Consider the following 23575-nt stretch of genomic DNA (forward strand, 5'->3'; position numbering starts at 1 on the left):
GGACACGACTAAGCGCCTAACACTTAAAACCAAAGCACGGTTGCCACTCCTGACAATAAAATATTTAAGAGACAATAAAAAAAAAACCGGCTTGACCAGGGTGACTTGCTTGTGTTCAATGGTTGTCAACCGTTAGTGTGTATAAGAATTACCTGAAGTTTATTAAGACAGATTGTGGGGGCCCCACCCCCAGAATTTCTGATTCAGTAGGTTTGGGGTGGGGCCTGAGAATTTGTATTTCTAACAAGTTCCCAGATGCTGCTGATGCTCCTGATTCAGGGACAGCACTTTGAGAACTTGGGCTGGATTAGAAGGTTGAAAAACTAGAGTCAGAAACTGTCAAAGAACTTGTTCCAGAAAAAGTATATTCTGTGTGTGTTGTATACCAGCATAAGAAAGTTCTGGAAAGATACATTCCAAACTGTAATAGTAGTCATTTCTAGGAGTGGGATTTAGAGGGTTGGAGAATTCACTTTTTACTCCATAGCTTTCAGTACTATTTTTGCATTGTGCACATATTGTTTTCGTGTTTTAAAAAGGAAAGAAAAGTAAGAGTTGTTTTTGAAGATATGTACTAAAATATTTATGGAGTTAAAAAAGAGCTTGCTAAAGTAATCTAGTGTCACACAACAGACATTTTTAGAGTGTCTGCTGTATGCCAGATGCTACTGGTTCTGGAAATACAAAGCCTTTGCTAAAGCTTGCAGTCTGGTGATCGAGATGGGCAGACAGCAGCTCTGCTGAGTATCACGTGAGCTTCCTCAGATGAGGGGCAAGGGTCTAGCTCTGTATGTGGCAGGTAATAGACACTTGGTAAATGGTGAATGAACAAATCCAGGCAAGAAGTGAGGATAGTCAGAAAGACAAGGAAAGGGCAAATGAGAGGTTCTGGGGGAGGGAGGGGAATGACAAGGCTGAATAGAGATGATGAAAGGAAGGGGTGTTCTGAGTACTTTCAAGTCCACAGATTGATAACATTTAGGTTTACTGCTGACCTGGATATCCAGTCATCTATTCTGAAAGAACTTTTTAAACCATTCTACCCCAACCCCACTTTCTGTTTTTTAAGAGACTGCTTGAAAATAGCACAGAGGTACTTAACCTAGACTTAATATGAATATTGACCAGGGCTTGCTTTGGTAAATGAATTTTTTTTTTCTTTAACCACAGTGCTAATTCTGTTGTATTTATAGTTTACCTACAATTTTGCCATTAATTGTCATCTTATTAATGTGAAAATAACTGAGGTGTATGGGAGACTGTTTTTTTTGTTGTTGGTTTTTTTTCGCTGTGCTGCACAGAATCTCAGCTCCCCAACCAGTGGTTGAACCTGGACCACTGCGGTGAAAGCCCAGATTCCTAACCACTAGGCTGTCAGCAGAACCGAAGGATATTTTAAGTGCCATACAAAATTGGGTATTTTGTCTTTTGATCTTATCTCTTCAGTGAAGAGATGTTACAGTGATGCAGAATTCTGTCATGTTCCCAAGGCGCATCACAGAGTTTGACATATTATCAGTCTGAAATAAATATCCAAGGTTGTTGGATATTTCATGGCTCAGTGGGATGTGCTTTGGAAGAAATATGGCTTCACTGCATTCTGAGTTGAATTCTAGGTAACACTACTCAGAAAACTATCAAGCCATGTTATTAAACTTGGTAGAGAACATGATGTGGAGCAGGCTTTCTCCCCCACTTTTTGTCTGGAGTTGCTACTTTTTATATTCCTCAGAGATTTAATATAGAAAAAGAAAATAAATTTCCCAAGTAGAGAAGTTTAGCTCTGCCATTTGTTTGTTAATCCTTTACCACCTAAAAATGCCCACTGTCTACAAATCAAGTTTTCATTTGGGCCAAGGATAAATTTCTGATACAACCACTCTTCATACTTGATTTTATTACTAATTATTAGAAGGTGCTTTTGGTTGCTTAAGAGTCCCTAGGACTGCAAGGAGATCCAACCAGTCCATTCTGAAGGAGATCAGTCCTGGGATTTCTTTGGAAGGAATGATGCTGAAGCTGAAACTCCAGTACTTTGGCTACCTCATGCGAAGAGTTGACTCATTGGAAAAGACCCTGATGCTGGGAGGGATTAGGGACAGGAGGAGAAGGGGACGACAGAGGACGAGATGGCTGGATAGCATCACTGACTCGATGGACATGAGTCTGAGTGAACTCCGGGAGTTGGTGATGGACAGGGAGGCCTGGTGTGCTGTGATTCATGAGGTCGCGAAGAGTCGGACACAACTGAGTGACTGATCTGATCTGATCTGATCTGATAAGTTTTACAGTATCTTTTTTTTTTTAATTTGGTTTGCTGCACCAGGTCTTAGTTGCAGCTGTGAGATCTAGTTAGTTCCCTGATCAGGGCCCGAACCCAGGCGTTGGAAGCACAGAATCTTAGACCCTGGACCACCACAGAAGTCCTAAAGATGTTGATTCTTTTAAACCTTTCTGTCAGGACATGGTTTTAACCAGGATGTTGCCTGGAATGTAACTTTGGGTGACTAGATAGTCCAAGGGTAATTGCTTTTCAAATATCCTCAGGTAGGTACAGGCCTCCCCTGTTCATTAATAATAATGGTGATGATAATAATACCTAAATTTTGTTGGATGGTTCTCAGTTTTCAAAATTCTTTGATCATTAAGATCCTGGTAGGTCCCAGTAGCCAAACCTGAAACGAATAAGTAGAAGAATTAATGATCAGTTGGGATCAAGTGGAAAAAGTCATTTATAGAGGCCGGCCAAAGCTCTAACTGCAGGCTGCTCAGGTTCAGATCCTTTCTGTGCCACTTGCTAGCTGTGTGACCTTTGGCATATTACAAAACCTCTCCCCACCTCAGTTTCTTCATCTGTAAAATGGGAAGGATTACTAATGTACTATCTTATAAGTGTGTCAGGAAATATAAGGAAATAATGAATGGACAAATAAAGTGCATATTATGGTATCTGGAATAAGTGATCAATATATTATGAGCATGAAGTTAGTTTGAGTTTTAAGGACTGCCTCTTAGGTCTCTTGTTTGTCCTTTACCTCCACTCAGGCTGTCTTAAAGAACAAATTGTTTTCCGGGATTCTGTCTTAGAGCTGGCGGGAACCTGGAACCCATCCCAAGAGCGTATACCAGCACTTTGCCAGCAGTAGCTTTCCTAGTGTCCTGAGCTGCATCCTTCAAGAGCTGAAGCCAGAGGGTAGTGCTTCTTCTAGAGTTACTTCAGCGTGATCCCCTCATTAGAGGGGATCAACTGGTTGATGGGTGTGTGAGGTGAAAAAGAACACCCCAAGATGTGTGTTGCTTTGTTCTAATAGTTATCTGTACTGATACCCTGGAATTAATCTGGTGATTATACAGGCAGACTCAGATTCCCAGCTTGGCAGTCTCTGCAAACCTCCTGTTCACCACCTGCTGCCAGAATCCAGGAGTGACACAAAAGGAGTGGGCCTGTTGTGAGGGGTGCCGTTCTTTTCCTTTCAGAAAAACACAAGGTGTGTGGATAGCCCTCATCCAGGGCTGAGGCCTGGTAGAGATTTTTACTGTAAAAATGAGGTTCTGCAAGGATGATTCAAGCGGCTTTGATCACTCCCCCATCCCCCACCTTTGCTTATGGCATAGCATCTCTCAGAGTTTTTTCTGATAAAGAGTAACCCAGACTTTCCTTTATGTGGTGCACAAGCTCAGTGAGCTAGCTGCATTTTAAAAAGCCATTGTTTCTTCCACAGAGGGTGGTGTGGCTTGTTTATCTGGCTTTCTGGGGAGTCTCCTGAGACCCTTTCTTTTCCTAAGGGCCCTCAGGAGACAGCAATGAATCCAGCATCCATTACCCTAGACACTTGAGAGGATGCTTAAGTCAATAGTTTTATGATTAGATTAATTCAGGCTTTAACCCTGGCAAAACTTGAGAGCCAAGTCATCAGATTATGCTTCTTAAAGACTGAAGTATGGAATTTAGCCCAGGACTCTGTGATATCTTTCAGAGCCTGGAATAGGAATTCAGACGCCAGCCAGTCCCAGCCCCACACCCAGCTGAATACATGAATTTAGGCAAATCACTTCAATTTCTAGGCGTATCTGTAGACCAGTGGTTCTCAGCTTTAACTGCATGTTAAAAACCATACTGGGCCCTATATTAGCTCAATTAAGTTGGATCCTTAGGGTTGTGGCCTGGTATTGACCTCCTTCAAAAGCTCCCTAAGTCTTTCTAATGTGCGGCTAAGAGAACTGTTGGACAGGATGCCACATTTTAAAAGACTGTTATTTTGCTTCTCGGGAAGCACAGTGAAGTGTGGTTGTCCACACAGTGAAGTCTGATTCATGTGCTCAGTGTTCTGACCAGCCTTGTCTTCTTTCCCAGCTATGTTGCTCTTCCTGCTGTCTCTTGGATATGTTGTGTACATTTATTCCTCTCCCAACTCAGATGTCCTCACCTGGAATGTCCTCTCCTCCCTTCCAGCCATGCAGAACCTGTCCTTTCAAGGCCCAGCACTCTGTAACTCCTTTGGGAACCTCCTGACCATCTCGGTCCCTAGTTATTTCTCCCACCTCCGCTCTGGTTCCAAGCGTGGTTTGCTGTGTGCTCAGTTTGCTCAGTCACGTCCAACTCTTTTCGACCCCATGGACTGTATCCCTCGCGGCTCCTCTGCCCATGGTATTTCCCAGGCAGGAATCCTGGAGTGGGCTGCCATTTCCTACTCTATGGGATTTTCCCGACCCAGGGATCGAACCCGCATCTTCTGCATCGGCAGACAAATCGTTTACCACTGTGCCATCTGGGAAGCCCCAAGCTTCGTTTAACGCTGACTAAATGTAATGCACACTAGAGGCAATGTAAGAGATGATACTCGGGCAACGTTCTATCCTCCTGGGTAGGTGGGACATAGGAAAACACCACTGGTTTGACTCATAAACTATTAATACTAATCTGTTTAGTATCCTGTATTGTTGGCTACTTCTTACTGTGTATGTGTATCTTGTAACTGTTAGTTGATAAACAGCTATCCATGATGTGACTCCAGTGGACATTTTATCCCCTGTTGACAACAGCAAGCTCCTCTTCTTGCCGAATTAGAGCATTTTTCAGCACTGCTTTCTCATCTTGCTTTTATGTTCTCCCTTTCTGGACTTCCTTCTTTTTATTCTCTCATCCTCACCTGTAGGAATTTTATCTATTCTTAAAGGTCCAGTTCAAATATGACCTCCTCCATGAAACTTTTCCTCAGCACCCACAACTTGCATTAACTGACCTTTGCCTTAAACCTCTGTAACCCTTAGAGCAGTGGTTCTCAGCTGGGGTTGATTTTGCCCCCCAGAGGACATTGAGCAATATCTGGAGGTATTTTTGTTTGTGTCAACTGTTGGAGGAGGGTGCTGATACCATTTAGTGGGTAGAGGCCTGGGGTGCTACTAAATGTTGTGTGATGTACAGGACAGCCCCCATGATGAAGAATTATTTGGCTCAAAATATCAGTACTGAGGTTAGCCTCCCTCCTGAGGGACCTCCTGAGGGGCTTCCCTCCTGGCTTAGTGGTAAAGAATCCGCCTGCCAGCACAGGAGACACGAGTTCTAACCCTTATCTGGGAAGATCCCCTGGAAAAGGAAATGGCAACCCACTCCAGTGTTCTCGCTGGAGAATTCCATGGACAGAGGAGCCTGGTAGACTGCAGTTCATGGGGTCATAAAGAGTCAGACATGACTTAATGACCAAACAACAACAACAACTGAGGCTGAGAAAATGCCTCAGAGTTTGTCCAGTTTGTAGTCTCATGTTTATCCCGTCTTGAACTGTAGTGATTTATTTACAGACTTAATCTCCTCTACTCAATTGAACTAATGGGTGAAGGCAGACTCTAGTTCCAAATCTGGGCTTTCTTGTTATTAACTTCATATTAACATTTAATCCTCGAGCCTGTGCCCAGATCTTAACTGCACAGTGTAATTTAGGACCAGAGGTGAGAGCACGGTGAGGGAGTCAGCTGAATTTCTTTTCCTTTTTTACCAACCCACATCTTTTCATCTGTGATGACCTGGGAGGAAGTATGGTACAGGGCACAGAGTGAGCGTTTGGGATCAGAAGAAAACTGGGTTTCGGTTAGAGCTGTTGGATTTATCAGTTGTGTTTTTTGTTCGTTCCATTTCACCTCTTCAAGCCTGGGTTTCCTCATCTCTGGAATAGAAGTGATTCAGTGCCCCAGTGTTTTATTCCCAGTGCCATTCTGATAATCCAGTGAGATGTTAGACGTGAAGGTGCTTTGTGAAGTGCTGTAATCATGACTCAGCCAGTAGTTTATAGGTAGGAAGAGAGGGTGTGGGTCAGCTTGCTATAGGAGCACCACTAGCTTCCCAGCCAGTCCTCTGGCCACTTCCTACCGCTTTCCAGTCATCACTACTCCAGCACCAGCTCCAGCTGACCCCTCCCAGCTCAGTCTCCTGAGAGTGCCTCCTCTATTTGCTGCCTTCATTCTGTTCTGATTATCTGTCTGCAATCTTGCCAAAACCAAAGTGACTGACTCTGCTTCTAGAATACAAACTAGTAGCCTGCTGTCAGTTCGTTTCTGGCAAAGCGTGACAAAGGCCAGACAAATTACCTTGGTCATGGGGAAAAGCTGGGAAATACGACAGCTTGTAGTTTTAGAAAGCCAGTACTATGTATAGTCCCTTGTTGTCTTCATTTAAAGTAACAGAGCAGTGTTTTTAAGCACTGGAAATCTCAGTGAGCTTTTTGTGACTGGAAAAAAAAAAAAACATAACATGGAGTGTGCTAAAAGTCTGAGACCCTCCTGTGCCTGGAATCAGGCCAAGTGCACCCTCCCACTGATTTGCTGAGTGAACTTCAGCTAATCAGTGAATCTCAATAAGTTGATAACTGGGTGACCTCTTAGGATTTTAGTAAGAGCCTTGTGAGGTGGAGGATAGGTGCTTACCCTGGGGAGTAATGTAAAGTGCTACATTTATAGGGGGCTTTTGGGTCACAGATGGCTTCCTTGGTGGCTTAGTGGTAAAGAACCTGCCTGCAATGCAAGAGACCTGGGTTCAGTCCCTGGGTCAGGAAGATCCCCTGGAGAAGGGAATGGCAGCCCACTCCAGTATTCTTGCCTGGAGAATTCCATGGACAGAGGAGCCTGCCGGGCTACAGTCCATGGGGTTGCAAAGAGTCAGACACTACCGAGCGATTAACACTAACTAACTTTGGGTCACAGAACGTCAGTCCTAAATGGGGGCGAAAATGTTATCCTACTCAACCTCTTCTCTTGACAGATGGGGAAACAGGTCCAGAAAGGAAAAATGCTTTGCCCAGTGCCACTCAGTTAGGTCGGGCCCGCCTGGGTCCATATCTGATATGCTTATAGGCTCTTTCTATGACTAGAAGAGTCAAATTTTTAAATCCTTGCATTGTTACTCACTTAGATATGGATATTAGGAAAGCCACTTAACTTCTCTTAGCTTAAGTTTTTCCTGCCTATAAAGTAAGAAATGAAGATGTCTACCCGGGAGGGGTATTAAACATAACTCCTGGGATGAGGAGGATTAACATAAGGTCCTTAGACTATAATTTCTGGCACAGAGTAGGAATTACACTTTTCCCCTTTCCCTTTTTAGCCTTTTGATACAAGGCTCACTTACTTAGGCTGAGGATGGCTGTTTTTTTTTACTTGTCACTCTTCCCCCTATCTCATGAAACTGGAAAAGAGTTCTTATCTATTACATTTATAAAATCTCCACTAGCCTTTTAAAAATATTAATAGCCCTTAGTATCAGGTTGGGATCTGGCAGCCATATCATTTGTGCAGATGAAGGCACTGCAGCCCTTTGATCCCCAGGAGGGAGCCAGTCTGTGTAGCAGAGGGATCTGGAGATGGAGTTTTCCACCATGTGATGTTAATTTTCTTATAGGAGTTATAAAACTGCTCATTGGCAAGGGCTCAAGACAGTGAGCAAAAATCCGATCTCTGGAAGAAGACGTTGGGTTCCCTGTCATGCGGAAGGTGAACACCTGCTGTCCTGTTGCCAGTTCCGAAATCACACCATCCTCCACTGACTGCATTGGGCCCAGCTGATAAGGACAGCCTTCTCATTTAATTGCGCCCTTGTTTTAGTGTTTGTCCTGGCACAAACTGCATCTTTCTTTATCTTTAAAACTTGCTCGGGAACACTAGATGAATGCGTCACTTTGGAGGCACCTCAGGCTTCCCTCTGTCCCTGAGGCTCCTTGACAGGCTCCCCAGTGGAGTCACATTTGAATGATTCACACCTTGCAGTGCCCTGCTTTCAAATGAGTGAATTAAAGTAGTGAATAAAGCAGGGTTGGAAAAGTTTCAGAATATCACCATTTTATGTGTTTGGGGGGGGAATGGAAATAGCCTGAAATATTAACAGTGATTGTTTCTAGAAGGAAGGACTGTGAATAAAATATCTTTTGGTTACCCTGTGGTTTCCATATTTTCTAAAATGAGCCCATATTTTATAATAGGAAGAAGAACTTTAAAATTGTCATTTTAAATTACTGACAAATAGTGGAGTCCAAATGAAAAGAGGCCACAGTTCATTGTGTGGTTACTAAACACTGTGAAGGGACTTTCCTGGTAGTCCACTGGGTAAGACCGTGCTCCCAATGCAGGGGGCCTGGGTTCAATCCCAGGTCAGGAAACTAGATCCCACATGCCTCACCTAAGACCTGGTGCAGCCAAATAAATAAATAAAAGTTTATTTAAAAAATTCAATGAGTAGATTCCAGTTGGGCCAATATTTGGGGCGCTAAGTGGGTTGATGTGGGGACTATAGAAGAGAGAAATGTTAGATGCTGTTTGAAATTTGTGATAAAAAGTTCAAGCCATCTCATCCCCTTTGGAAGTGTGACTGATATGAAAATAAAAAAAAAAAAATTCTGGGCATTCAGTAGCTCAGTCAAGGGTATAGGGTACCTGGGGTCTGAGAAAAGACCCGCAAATACCGGGCTTGTGCTCTTGCAGTGACACAAATGTTGGGGTCCTCACGGTTGGCGTGTGCGATCCACGGTTTGAGCAGTGGCCCCCATTGGCACCCTCAGGGTTCTTCAAAGTAATGGTAGAAGAGCTTTTGTTAGCCTAAAGGAAGTCAGCCCTGGATAGTTCATTGGAAGGACTGATGCTGGGGAAGCTGAAGCTCTAATACTTTGGCCACCTGATGCAAAGAGCTGACTCATTGGAAAAGACCCTGATGCTGGGAAGGATGGAGGGTATTAGGAGAAGGGGACAACAGAGGATGAGATGGTTGGATGGCATCATCGACTCAATGGACGTGAGTTTGAGCAAACCCCGGGAGATAGTGAAGGACTGGTGTGCTGTAGTCCATGGAGTCGCAAAGGATCAGATACAACTGAGCAACTGAACAGCAACAACACATGTAGGCATAGTTGAAAGCAGGATTCATTTTGGTGTATTGGTCATTAATACCTAAGAGGTAACGTGGAACACAGACCCTCTCCATAGCCAAGTCAAAGCCATACATCCTATTTCTGGAGGGAAAAACAGAAAAATGGATTAATGAACTAATATATTGTGAATGATTCCCACCAATCAGAAGGAATTGCTCCTCCTTTGAACTCTTCTGGCCCTTTTATTTCTCATTTTGTAGGTAACTTTATAGATAGTGGTCATCTCTGCTAATAAACTTGTAGAAGGCAGGGACCCTATTTCTGTTGTTCATATGCTTTGCACAGTGGGAACTCAATAAATGGTTGTTGAATGTCTGAATTCCCAAATCATTGAATTAGCATTTTTCCTGCAAGGCCAAGGCAGAAGAGATGAAGCCTAGACCTTTGAAGTCTGGATGGGAACCACTTGTATCCAGTATTTGTAATCTCTCCCCATGGCTTCCTGTACAGTAGGATGGAATCTGTGCCTCTCTACTCCACACCTTTCCCTAACTTCTCCCTTTCGGTCTTAGTTATTTCTCACTATGTAACTAATCACTCCAAAACAAAGTTATTTATTATGTCTCATGGTCTGGGGTCAGGAACTGGGGAGCAGGCTCATTGGAGGCCTTTGTGGAGGCTGCCTACCATACTCTGCGTCTACTGTTGTGATTCCCCAAGTGAAGGCTAGTGAGTGTAGCCTCGGTTCATCTCTCTGTTTATGTTAGGCTACAGCATTAACCACTTTTTATTGTCCCTTAATCTACCTTCTAAACTGTTGCTTTCTAAATTGTAGCCCCGAGCATGTTGTTCTCTTACTTATACATCTCCAATAACTGAAATGAATTCTCCATGTGGGCAAAGACTATTGTATTAATTATCTGTTGCTGCATAAAAATATTACTGCAGACTTCGTAGTTTATAACACACATTTGTTATCTCAGTTTCAGGGAGCTGGGACTCCAGCATGGGTTGACTGGCTCCTCTGCAAGGCTGTAGTCAAGGCGCCGGTCAGGGCAAGGTGCAGCTGGGGAAGGATCCACTTCCAGGCCCACGTGGTTGTTAACAGCCTTCAGTTCCTTGCACATGGTTGGACTGAAGGTCCCAGTTTCTTGCTGTTTTGGCTGCAGGCTGTTTCTTGCCACATGGCTGTCTTACAGCATGCCAGCTTGCTGCTTTTTTTTTTTCAGAGGAGGACAACACATTTACAACCTGCTTCTTTAAAGCTATCAGGGGAACTCTGTCTCTTTGCAAGACAGATGTTAAAATATCATGTAATGTAATCATATGCAGATACTCAGGTACTTTCCATCACTTTTGCCATATTCTAATGGTTAAAAGCAAGCCTAACCCTAACCAGATAAGTGTTGGGGGGTTATGCTTGGTTGTGTATGCCAAGAGGTACAGAGATCACAGAGGCCACGTTAGAGTCTGTTTGCCGTAAGTATCTAGTTTACTGTGTCTTCAGCACCCTGAGCAGTGCCTGACACACGCTAAGCTCTTAATATTTGAATGAATGGATGTAGTGTGACCATTATGTTTCCAACTCCTAGTTTTAAGCCTTTTTCTCCACTTCTGTTTCAGAGTTACTGATTTATTCTTGAGAATCCTCTATTCATCTGGCCTCATGGATGAACTTCAGGATGTTCAACTCACAGAGATCAAACCACTTCTAAATGATAAGGTAAAGACTGCTGTTGTCACTAAAATATATGTAAGTCCTTTCTTCTGTGGTTAGTTTGTTTTCTGTATTATCTGAATAGTAACTAAAAACATATTTATCTTGACTTTCTGTGGGGAGAAAACTTTAAAAAATATATTTCTTAACCTTCTTGATGTCTTGCCTCTCTTTCTTCCTACTTTTGTTTCCACCAGCCAAATTCAGACAAATTATCCTTGACATGTCCTATTCTACAGATAGAGATGTTAAGTGGAAAGTATGAGTGGGGTTTGATTTAGAATCCAGGAATCGTGACTTTCAGTTTCTATAAGGAAAACTTAGCATCCATGGCTGGTAATGCACACAGGTTGCAGTGCTCTCCGTAAGGCTTGTCTGTGATGTGACCTCTCTGTCTGCGTTGAGGTTTTCATCAGGGGTGCCTGGATGTTGGTGATATACCTCATCTTTCTGTTCATGTCAGAGAACACACAGTGAGCGTCATAGTTAATAGTCACCAGGATTCAGCAGGTAAAGAGTGCTGTGATGATAAGAGTTACCAAAAAGCTAAGAAAGGTTTATCTTCTCTCTTCTCCCTCTCCATTCAGTAAGTGTGTGAAATTCCTTCTTTTAGGCCCGTTCTTTTGATGTATTGTCATTGTCCCCTATTAAATTACTCTTCTAGCTTGGTGTGGATGAGCTCATGGCATCCTTTCCTGGGGAAGTATTGATGGAAAGGGTAAAGTTGGGTAGGGTCAGGATGCCAACGGGGGCTATACCAGAAGATGCTGTTGCTTGTTAATCTTTTTTTGCCCAAGGCAGGGCCCTTCACCTACAGCTTCTAGGGCTGTTGACTTACTGTGTTCACTAATTTGCTATTGAAACCCTTCAACCCCATTCTTGTCCCTGTGACCTCATCTCTACCCCTATTCCCACCCCTTCCTTTATCTTTCACCAGATCTCTTGCTCTCCCCCTTGGCAAGCTGCACACTTTTTAAACCCTTTTTTGTTTCTTTTGTTGCTTCCCTTCATGTTTTCAGAAAACTCTCTGTTAAGCACTGAATTTTGGTGCATATGAAGGGCTGTACCCAAATGATGGGCCACGAAGAGGAGGAAGGAAGTAGAATCTACATCTGTAATGCTTACGTACAGCCACAGAAATGAATAGTTACAAGGCAGGTGCGGGTAGGCAGTTTAGCTTCAGGAACTAGAAACATATCCTAAACCTGAGTGGTCACCAAAGTCAGCTAGGAACTTGTTTAAAAATACAGATTCCTGGGTCCCCACTCTAGAACAACTAAATTGGAATCTGAGGGGATGGGGACAGGGCACGCACACCTCTCTATGATCAGTGGTCCTCAGCCTTGGCTGCTTATTGCAATTACTTGGGGAGATTTAAAAATAACTGATGCCTAGGTCTTACCTCCAGAGATTATGATTGAATTGATCTGGGGTGAACGTTTACAAAAGCATCCAAAAATTGAGAACCATGCCTAAAGTGATTCTGATTAGCCAGTGTTGGAAGCCTATGACCTGATGGATCTCAGACATTTGAGGATTGGGGCCCAGGTAAGAAGAGGAGTCTTTCCTGATCTTGGAAGTCCACAGGATGCCTGAGGCAGCTACATGAAGAACTCCAGGAGTTAATTGCCTGGATGTCTCATAGAGAAGGCAGCTGGAAAAGAAAGATTTGGCGACTGTAACCACAGAAAAGCGTTGGATTAATGTTTGGGTCCTCATCTCTGAGGCTATAGTGATTCCCTGGTTGTGTCTGATGTGTGCCCGAATGCTATGAACAGAATTATGTCTGCTCCCCTAAAATTCATATGTTGAAGCACTAGCCTCCTATGTGACTATACTGGAGATAAGGGCTTTAAGGAGGTGACTAAGGTTAAATGAGGTCATGTGGTAGAGCCCTAATCTGATAGAATTGATGGCCTTATAAGAAGAGTGAGGGAGAGGGAGAGAGAGATACACCCTCTACCTCCACCCCTGGACAGATGAGGAAACATGGATGGCAGCCGTCTGCAAGCCAAGAAGGGAGCTCTCACCTAAAACAAAACCCTGCTGGAACCTTGATCTTGGACTTCAGGCTCCAGAACTGTGAGAAGATAAATTTTTGTTGTAAAAGCCATTCACGCAGCCTGAGCAGTCTAAGGTACCAGGCGTTGTCTCACTTCCTAACATCTGGTGGCTCTTCTTTGATGTGCCCGTGCTGTTCCTACCCACTTCCCACGCTCCATCTCGTGCCTCTCTCTCCCTGGGAAGTGCTCCTAGCCCATCACTATTCATGAGCATTCCCCCTGCTCCAGCCAAGCTTTATAGAAGTAGATTGGCAGTAGGCCCTCCTCAGATGGTGTCATTCTCAAACAAAGCCTTCTACCCCATTCCACCCCCACTCCCCAGTATATCAGTGCTCTGCCTTTGCCCAATAAGCGGGTGCTTTTGCATACGTTTTGAAGGGTGTAATGACGGTAGTGCTTCTCATCCATTATTTCATTTGATCCTCCCAAAGGCTTGGTGATTTAGGACACACAGATCGATTTATTCTCATATTGCTGATGAGGAGACGAGGGCTGAGAAAGGTGAAGCAGCTTACTCAGATTGTGTACCCAAGAGCACGTGCTGTAGGACAGGGTTTCTTGCTCTTGGCACTCTAAATGTTTTGTTGTGGGAGGCTGCCCTATTCATTGTAGGGTGTTTAACAGCATCCCTGGCCTCTGTACCCACTAGATGCCAGTAGCATCTTCAAGTCATGACAACCAAACTTGTCCCCAGACAATATCAGATGTCTCCTCGGGGTCAGAGTCTCCCCAGTTGAGAACCACTGCTGGTAGGGTATAAGCTTTCAGACTTGAATAGCAAAGGAAGTCTTAACGTTTTTAGTTTTCATGGAGGTTTTATTTTTGCCTAATAGCCTATCCTGCTGTTATTTGTTGAGTGCTTTACATACCTTCTTTCTTTTAATCATCAGAACATTCCTTTGAAATAGATAGTCTTCCTCACTTAATAGATGAAAATCTGACTATAAGGCTTGCCCAGTCAGGAAGTGGCAAAGCCAGGACTGAAACCCAAACCTTTCCTACTCCACAGCCTGAGGCCTTTCCACTGTGTTCACCCTGTAGAAGTTTTGGCATCACCTCTGAGGCTTGCCCTCTCTCGGTAAGCAGAAACCTAGAGATTTATATCATTTCACATCATCTTTCTGTCCATTCTCTTCCTAGATACATTCTTAGAGATATTGTTGTGCCCTTCCAGGTTTCAGGGAGCTAAAGGGAGTCTGGACCCAGCCTGAAATGCAGAAATTTATCCTGAGCTGACTATAAGGAAGCATTCTCAAAATAGCTTTAAGCGAGACTTATGTTAACTTTTTTCTTGTCATTTGTTGGTACTTTTCCCATTTAATTTTAGTATGCCTGTGATTTTGTCTATGGCTCAGAATTGTGAAGAAGTGGGTAATTTTGCCATGCTTGTTTTGGCTCCAGTGATGAAAAGAAGCACCTGCCAGCACTTCTGTGTGTGTGTGGTTTTTTTTTTGAGACAGAATTATATGAAATGATTTTTTTTAATAGCATTTAACCATTTTCAGAGCATTTTCACAAGTACTATCTAATTTGAATCTCCTAACTTCTTGTGAAGGAAGTAGTTAAAGGTATTTTTAACTCCATTTTACAGATGAGGCTCAGAGAAATTATATGACTTGTCCATTGCTGGTGTCTAGTGAGGTGGTGAAGCCAGGACCGGACCCCACGGATGTTGACTTCAGTCTGGGTCAGGGGTCCCAGGTTCTTCCCACCACCTGCAGCCTCTTGTTAGCTGGTTGTTCCAACCCCTTCCCCCCACCTTCACAGAGCTGTATAAGCAGGAGGGCTCCCTGATTTGTGCTTCATTTTCCCTATCTTCCTTTACCTACCCTTAGTTCAGATACTGCTGAGCCTATGGATGCCAAAGACCAGACTTGAGAAAATAAATAGGACACCACAGTTGGCTTCAGCAGAACTGAGGACCTGCCAAGAAGGGGAATAAATATTCAGTGTGGGGAATGAATAAGTTATTAATTTGTTTTGGTTGTTACAGTAGAAAGTGAGGTAGACCCTCTACTGGTGACTGGATATAGGAGGTAGGGAGGATATTATAAGAGGAAGAGCAGGAAGAACCCAGGGATGAGCATTTTAGTCATCTCCAGGGCAGCAGAGACAGGCAGAGGTTGTTTTGTTTGGTCTTTAATTTATTTTTAATTGGAGGATAATTGCTCTACAATGTGTCGATTTCTGCCATACAGCAACCTGAATCAGCCATAAATAAACATAGAGCCCCTCCTTCCTGAACTTCCCCCCGACCCCACACCCTCCAAGGTCTCTTTGAAAACAACAGCAACACAGACTTGTTGATATTTTCATTAAAGAATATTTATGAAATGCTGTTAATACATTTCTTGTACAGTTTCCCATGTTTCTACTTTCTGTTGGTAAGAGTTATTGTCCTTTTTTTTTTTTTTTTCTGGTAGACATGCCATATTTTGTTCTCTTTGACAGTCTTTAATCTGCTTGTTTCTAAAACTTTTCCTGTTTTAACAACTGTCCTTTAGTTCCAAGCTCATCAGTTGCGTGTCACTCTTCCTCTTTGGTATTCATATCTTACTCAGATTGAGTATCTCTATTTTGAGATGCTCATATCTCTTCCAGAATGATGTTTATTGCCTTTACTAAGTGCCAGAACTGGGAATAGAGTAGTGAGTCAGACACTGCACCCCACATCAAGGTCACCAAACACACAGATTTGCCCCAAATCTCCTCCTGTTGGTAGTTGGTTCTACGGTCTGTCTTTCTGTTCTGTCTGTTGCTTTCTGTCTTTTGAAACTATATGCTGATCTTGACCAGATCTCATAGTGGGAAATTATGTTTCTCTTCTGTCCAGTTATATTTCTATAACTGTCCAGCAGTTACTTGATTTTTAAATTTTTCTCCTTGCCTTCCCCCTTTCTCTCATACTTCTCTTCATACACTGATAGATTCTCAGTTGCTTTTTGCCTATTCTCCAGGCTTGAACTGAGAATTACTTTTTTAAAATTTACTTTCTTGAGCTCCTTCATTTACCTTCTTCACTTGGCCTAGAGTCTCCACCAAGAAACATGCCCCTTAGCTGGCTTCTACCTTGACTGCAACTTTCAGTTATGATTTCTCTTTTTCCTTGATTTTTCCTTTTTTTTCCTCTTCCCCTACATTATTCTATTGTTTTCATTTATTATCTTGAATCCCTTTCTGCAGCTTAAGTCTGCTTAGTGCAAAAATCTCTCTGAACATGGAATTAATGCTATATTCAAATGGGACAGAAAATAAAAAGAAAGCACCCAGAGCCTGAAACTTCTGAAAGTTTTGTTGGAGTGGAACCCTGCGCTACAAATATCAGAGACAAATAAATCCCCAGGGAAGTGTCCCAGGGAAGTCTTTCCCCTTCCAGAATCTATCTAGTGAGCAGTATTGAATTTTTAATGAGTTCAGAGAATTTGGCTTTGGTTGACCACACTCAGATCATTTGGGGACCAGCTAATGATCTTGGCTCAGAAAGTCTGGGCACCAAACATGGTCAGACTGACCCAGTCATATCCTTTCTCCAAGATGCTTGATCACTCATGAAGCCTGAAGCCAGACTCCAAGAGGATCTGACATCTTTAAAAAAAAAAAAAGCCAAGAAAACAAGTGTTAGTCTTCCTCTGATTACTCGTATCTTTTCTTTGAGAGGTGAACATTGCATAAAGAATGTGCAACCGTGTTCTTGCTAGGTTCTCAACAAATATCATTTGGTTTCAGGAGAGAATTGCATCTTTCTACTTTTTGGCATTTCCCTTTGTGCTCATCTCAAGCTTCAGCCTCACAAAATGCTTCTTGACTGTGATCACAAGATAGTGAAGAAAGGAATTCATGCATACGGCGACAGCTGCTTCTCAAATTGCTCATCAGAATTTGTGTGTCTGTGTTCCAGGACCAAGATTTTAGTTCAGACTGGAGGGATACTCCCTAAGCTTTCCAAATAATCTCTTAAGGGAATCTCTGGGAGCCCAGTAAGATTGAAGCTCTAATACGGTCTGTTTTGATATCATTATAGATTATTCCTCAAAAGATTAAATGAATCTTTAAATCATATTTTACAAAATACTAAGTTACATATTTTTTATTCCACACCAAATCTTTTTTATTTTTCCATTGCAAAAAGTGAAGTACATGCTTATTGTAGAAAAGTTTCAAGAAAAGTGTAATCGCCCATAATCTTTCTATTCTGAAATAGTTGCTATTGTTAATGTTTTGGTATTTTTCTTCTAGTCTCTTTTGGTGCATATTTTAATGTAGTTGAGGTCAAACTTTGACGACTATTTTGTAGTCTATGTTTTTATTTAATGACTGGGATGCAGTGGAATTTTTCTGTTGTTTTTGACCCAAAATCTTAACAGAAACTTGTATTTAATTTTATTACATTGGCTTATTCCTTTTATAAATATCCATCAAGTACCTGACTTACCCCTGGCCCCCTGCTGAATGTGGTGGAGGGTGCAAGTTGAATCGGACTGGGGCTCACTGGCTGGTCATTTATATCCTACTACAACAATCTACCCTCGTCCATGAGAACGACCCTCCCTTCTGCTTCTCACAGTCAAACTAGAAATTAAGTACAATGACTTCTCGGAAGGAGTTCTCAGCAGTTGTGTGGGGCCAGTGGGGCCATGGAACACTATTGATCCTTCTTACCAGTGGCAGCATTCCTTGGGAATGTGCTTTCTGCATGGCATTGTAGTTGTTTCTCCTTGCTGTGACTGCATCAAACTTTATTTTGTGAACTTGGTTTCATTCTGGGACTAACACCTCAGACTAGCTGTCTCTACCACTCTCTTCTCTTCTCAGTGTCATCAGTAGTCTCTCTGATTGGTAATCTGTTGTGACTTTACTGCCACCTGTAGAGAGATAAGAGCTGCTCATCCATAATCTTATTCCCTCAAAAGCTCTCTAGATCGGCCCTGTCCACTAGAAGTTTCTGCAGTCAAAGGAAATGTTCTGTGTCTGCACGGCCCAGTAATACAGTAGCCACTGGCCACATGTGTGTGCTGAGCACCTGAAATGCAGCTAATGTGACAGTGAGACTGAATTTTAAATTTTAGTTTAAATTGGCAGCTGTGGCTATTAGCTGCCGTATTAAAGAGTGCTGTGCATCATCCCAGCTGCCTCCGCTAGTTCCTCTCAGGGGAGGACAGTTTGTTTCTTTGGGTGGCTTTTGTTGTTGCTTTTTCTTTACCGCGCTGGGCTGTGCTTTTAACCTCTGTTCTGTCCTGCCAGCAGTGCGAGTGGTGGGACACAGAACTGTTTCTAAGAGGATCTTCTTGACGAGAGAGGGGATTGCCTAGTACTCCCTTGGCATCAGAGACCTCGATCTTCTCTGAAGGGGCAGCTTTGGATAAGGTGCTTTATCGAAAGCTTTTTTATCATTATAGCTCCACGCCTTCTGGAGGGTGGATGGATATAACAGTTTCTGAATAATGAGGGTAATGAGGCTTGGGAGGAGCTTTTACTTTATGAGTCAGAAGGTTTTTTTTTCTCCCAAAGACATCACTCATTTACCCTTTTTATACTCTTATGTCATACTCTTGCACCTCTGGCATCTGAAATATTACAGAAATGCCTCTGAGTCATTACCATTGATTTTTTTTTTTTGGCAATCCAACCTTACTATGATATAGTCTCCTCTTAGATGCTTGTGAATTCTTCTTGGATCTTTTGACTATGTCCTACTTTTTAAACAATTCAGTGATTTGTCCTTTATCCTGTTAGCAGTTTCCTAAGATAGACCAGTGTATGAGGAACTGCGTTTTATCTGTTTCCCTTCTTCACTGACACTGCCTTTCTTCCTTGTTAGATTTCAGATCTTTCGTTCTTGACCCATCTGTATCTTTGTTCTTGTCTTCATCCTTTCTTTGCTTCCTTGTCCTGAGCACACTGGCTCCTGTCAGAGTTGGCCTCTAGCTCCTTGCCTCCCAGGTACCTCCCGTGTGGATTGTGAATGTATTCTCAGACTCTGATCCATGTTTTCTCTCTTCCCACAAGCTCTCCCTGCTCTCCTTAGGTAGGGAGACAAGTTACAAGCTTTACTAGGAAACCAGACTCTTTTCCTTCATCTTCACGGGAAGCCTGCCAAAGTGTAACCCCATCACTAAAGACTCCCCTTTTACTGACGTTGTTGCCTCTGAAGCCTGTTGATGAGAACCATTTTAGTTTTATGGCAACCAGGAGGCTGCACATGCGCTGCTGTCACTGTGAACTGAATTTGCTGCAGATGGGGGAGTCCACACGGGGAAACTGACTGTGTTTTCTGCCTTCTGTTGACAGAATGGTACACGAAACTTCCAGGACTTTGACTGTCAGGTAAGGACTGTACAAGCACCAAGGAGGGCTGTGTACAGGATCTCTGCAGTGCTTTCCTCCCTGTGCTGGTGGTCTTGTAGAGGTGGATCTCTCTTCATAGCTGATCACGATTCCTTCGTGTTCTTTTGAACACTGGATCAAGTTTATTTAAAATGATTTGCTATTGTGTTCAAAAATTGCTTGCCAGGTCCCTATTTTTGTAGGCTATTGGGTGGTGTCTTTTTACAATTAAGATCTCCTTTCCTCAGATTGGTATTTGAAACCGTAATCACGAGTGCCATATGGTTGTCACCTCACAGCAGAGAAGGTTGGGGGCGGTCAATTTGGAGGGGAGACTTTACTAACAACAAAACCTGTTCTAAAAGAAAGATTTAGTGATTTTAATACAAAAAGCAGATGTCTCTTGGCTGTATCTCTGGAAACACAAAATTCAACTTGACTCGTTAGTATTTTCCTAAATGGTAGTTCATCTTAGACTGCTTTTTGCCTGTTGCTCTGTTGCTAATTTGAAAATCCATAAAGTAAACTAGCAGTTCCATCTTCCTACTTTTATCTGTTGGCTGGCCCTGAAAGAAATGGGAAGAAAGAATTAATACAGGGAAATGGATACCTTACAAACCCATACAGCCTGACTCTCCTACTTTTGGGGTAGATGTGGTAAGTGGCTGTCAGAGGCAACACGAAGGAGACTCCAAGGGTACTAAGTAGGAGTGGAGGGTGCAGGGAAGGCATCTTCCCTGTGTCTGGGATTCAGCCAGCTCGCACAGCCACAGGCACATCATTATTTTCAGGTATGCATTCTATGTTAAGTACAGTGGAATCTCTCCATGTTAGCATTAACATCAAAAGGAGAAGCTAACATCTGTCTCATAGGCAACCCAGTTATATCGTATTAATTTATTAGGTACCTACTATAGATTCTAAACGTACATTTCTCTAATCCTTGGAGCAATATTACAAGGTGGTTTTTATCAGAGATGAGGAAATTAAGAGTCAGGTTTCATAACTTGCCATGGGTGGAATTGAAGTTGAAAACCTCACTTTGTTCTAAACCCATCGCCCATTCTTTCTCACCTAGCAATGTCCAGAGCTGAGAGGTGGCAGGGAGTTGAGCTGTGTATAAAGCTGAGCTTCCTTGGCAAGACAGATGAGACTGAGACTCACTTTGGAAGGGGCAGGCTCATAGCATTATTACAGATTTTTAACTCCCAGTGCTAAACACTTCTTATTATGACCGGTATACTTTATGTATACCACATACTCAGCCTGCTGCTGCTAGGAAATCATTTGTTATAAACTCCTTACTCAAAAACAAGAAGCTATATTATTTTTTTGGTAAATGGTGGCAGTCAAGTTTTGGTTTAGTTGTTTTTAATTTGATCTTTTGATCTAACTTCAGTTATGCTTTAGATCCTAGGTTGAACTAATTTAACTGCATTACTCTTAATATTTGATATAATTTACCTAGAAGGAGCTCATTTGAGAGAGGGTAATAGTAAAATTCAAGGTGAAAAATTCCAGAAGTAGTTTATATTTTCCTACTTTTAATATGTGAAAGCATTTATTTTCATCAAATTGGACATGCCGCTAAATCAGAATATTAAAAAATTGTGCACTTATGGCAAAACAGATATAAAAATACCAAAAAGTAAAGAAATAAAAAGCACTTGTTATTCATCACTGTTAATATTTTGGTGTATATCCTTTAGGATTTTTCTCACATATAAATATACTTAGATATAAATGAAATTGAGTTTTAGAAGTTACATTATCAACTATTTTTTAATACTAAGGCTTAAAAATAGTCTGACAAAAATTCTTTGTATTTTGGGTGAAGCTTTAATATAACAGTGTGTTCTGGCCTCATTAAATGTAACTTTTAGTTCAGTTCTGATACAAATAGAAGGATGGCAAGTGTATGTCACTGTCAGTGGTTATGAATGTACAGGTTCTCTGTGTTCTAAAGAAGAAAAAGTCAGAGGCCCTTCTTTTTTTCTCCTCAGCACTCATGAATGTACTTCATTCTCACCTCTTTGGTAAAGGCTTCTGTGGTGTTCTGGAGACTAGGGGTGTCTGGGTCAGGAGTTTGGCTACAGGTGGTAGGAGGCCTCGGAGGTAGGAACTGTGACGTGAGACATCTGTAGAGTGGCGCAGTATACCTGAAGGCTTTTTGGAAACCACTGGGCATTCTTAGGAGACAAAGCAGAACAAATCTAAAGCCAGCATTGCTACATTCAGCCTTGGCATCAGTGTTGTTCTTTAGCATAACCGTGGCATGGGACTAGCTGATGAAGCAAGTTCCTCTGGTCTCTATCTTGCCTTAGAAAAACCTTTACTGAATTTGATGATACTCCAGGAAGTTATCTTAGCATCAAATAACTCCAATCTGAACTGTCTTTTCTTCCTCTGTTTTCTGTACTAATCCAACTACATGTTTCCCCTCCCCCCAGTAATTGAAAATATAATTAAAATCGTACCATTTCTTTTGGTTCTTTGATTGTCCTAGTGACTTCGGTACTATACAGCTCCCCTGAGGCAAATAGCAGTTATATTGAGATCTCAGTAAAGAGAGGAGGGGTGATTAGCGGTAACAGTGCTTGGAATTGATGTGAAAGGAGAAAACCTATTTCCAGTTGAAACAGTGAATCAACAGACTTATTGTTAATTATCTGCTTTGGTGCTGCTTAATTGTCTTCTGCTTGTGAGAATGTTTAAAAATTTGAAAGTAGAACTAAGACAAATACAATAGCTTCTTTGTGCATGTGATATATTGCCTTCAAAAATAATTATACTAGGAAATCAAGAGGCACAGATTTATATATCTTACTATATATAAGATAAATAAGCTACGAGGATATACTAGAGAGCACAGAAAATATAGCCAGTATTTTATAAAAATTTTAAATGGAATATAATCTATAAGAATTTTGGATCACTATGGTGTACACCTGAAACTAATATTGTAAATCAACTATACCTCAACTTTACAAAAGGGATTAGTAAGATGGATATAAGGCTGGATAGATGTGTGATAATTGAGTATAGTAAAATATTAATGGTAGAATCCAGGTTGTGGGTATACAGATGTTCACTGTAAATTCTTTCAGCTTAGGTGTATGGTTGAAAGTTCTCATGATAAAATGTTGCAGGGGGAATCAATGTTTAATTTTACAAAAAAGTACACAAAACTGTTTTTCATTTTTAAACAACTCTCTCCATGGACATTTCTACACATTCACACACACTTATTATGAAGTTGTAATCACTATGTTTGTATAAATATCATCATCATTATTTCTCACATATTTCTAAAACTTCATGTGTAGTGTAATGTGTGCATATCACATGAGTAAACATGCTGTATGTTTAAAAACAATTCTTGTGTATAATCAAATTTGGAAAATTCAGAAAAGTGTAAAACTAAAGGGTACCTATAATCCTGTTACCTAGAGATAGCTGTATTTTATTATATTTCTTCCCAGTTTTCACTTTTGTATTCTGGTTATCAAAAGAGTACATGCTCATAGTTGAAGAGTTGGAGAGCACAGAGAGTTAAGAAGTAGCAGAGAAAAGCTCAGAAGCCTAGAGCCCAGGGACAGCCATGTTGCTGTTTAGTTTGAGATATGTTTGTGTGTGTATAGTTTTTTTTAATTTTAAAGTTTATTTGATTGGTCATACTGGATGTACAGTTATATATTTCCTTTTCTGACTTAATATTAGAACACAATCCCATTTCCATTTTTAAACTCTCATAAAAACAGTCTTTAATGGGGAATTCCCTGGCACTCCAGTGGTTAGGACATGGCACTTTCATTACGTGGGCCTGTGTTTAATCCCTGGTCAGAGAACTAAGTTCCTGCAAGCCACATGGCACAGCCAAAAAGAAAAAAAAAAACTCTAATGGCTGACTGTTATATCCTCGTATAGCTATCCCATGACTTAACTCTTCCATTATTTTTGGAAATTAGATTCCTTATAGTATGTTCAGTTATTATAATTTGTTCAGTTCATTGAACATTTTTCTGCATTAATTTTGTATACACGTTGGATTATTTCTTTAAATGGATCTTGGAATGAACACACTTAAGGCTCTTGGCATATCTTGTCAGTTTGCCTTCCAC

The 23575-nt window shown here is 41.7% G+C and overlaps 1 protein-coding gene across 2 annotated transcripts in view; it reads left to right on the forward strand.

Moving 5' to 3' along the window:
- NDRG3 (NDRG family member 3) overlaps positions 1 to 23575 on the forward strand; it is a 62500-nt gene that overhangs the window by 2530 nt on the left and 36395 nt on the right. The window contains exons 2-3 of one of the 2 annotated variants that reach the window (XM_010829213.1): positions 10974 to 11073; positions 19419 to 19454. In XM_010829213.1, the coding sequence (XP_010827515.1) occupies positions 11017 to 11073; positions 19419 to 19454 (93 nt within the window). In that variant the 5' untranslated portion in view covers positions 10974 to 11016. The remainder of the gene's footprint in view (positions 1 to 10973; positions 11074 to 19418; positions 19455 to 23575) is intronic. The other variant, XM_010829214.1, reaches the window with a different exon arrangement.

This window comes from Bison bison, unplaced genomic scaffold (genome assembly GCF_000754665.1).
Source record: "Bison bison bison isolate TAMUID 2011002044 unplaced genomic scaffold, Bison_UMD1.0 scf7180017864500, whole genome shotgun sequence".
Classification (NCBI taxonomy): domain Eukaryota; kingdom Metazoa; phylum Chordata; class Mammalia; order Artiodactyla; family Bovidae; genus Bison; species Bison bison.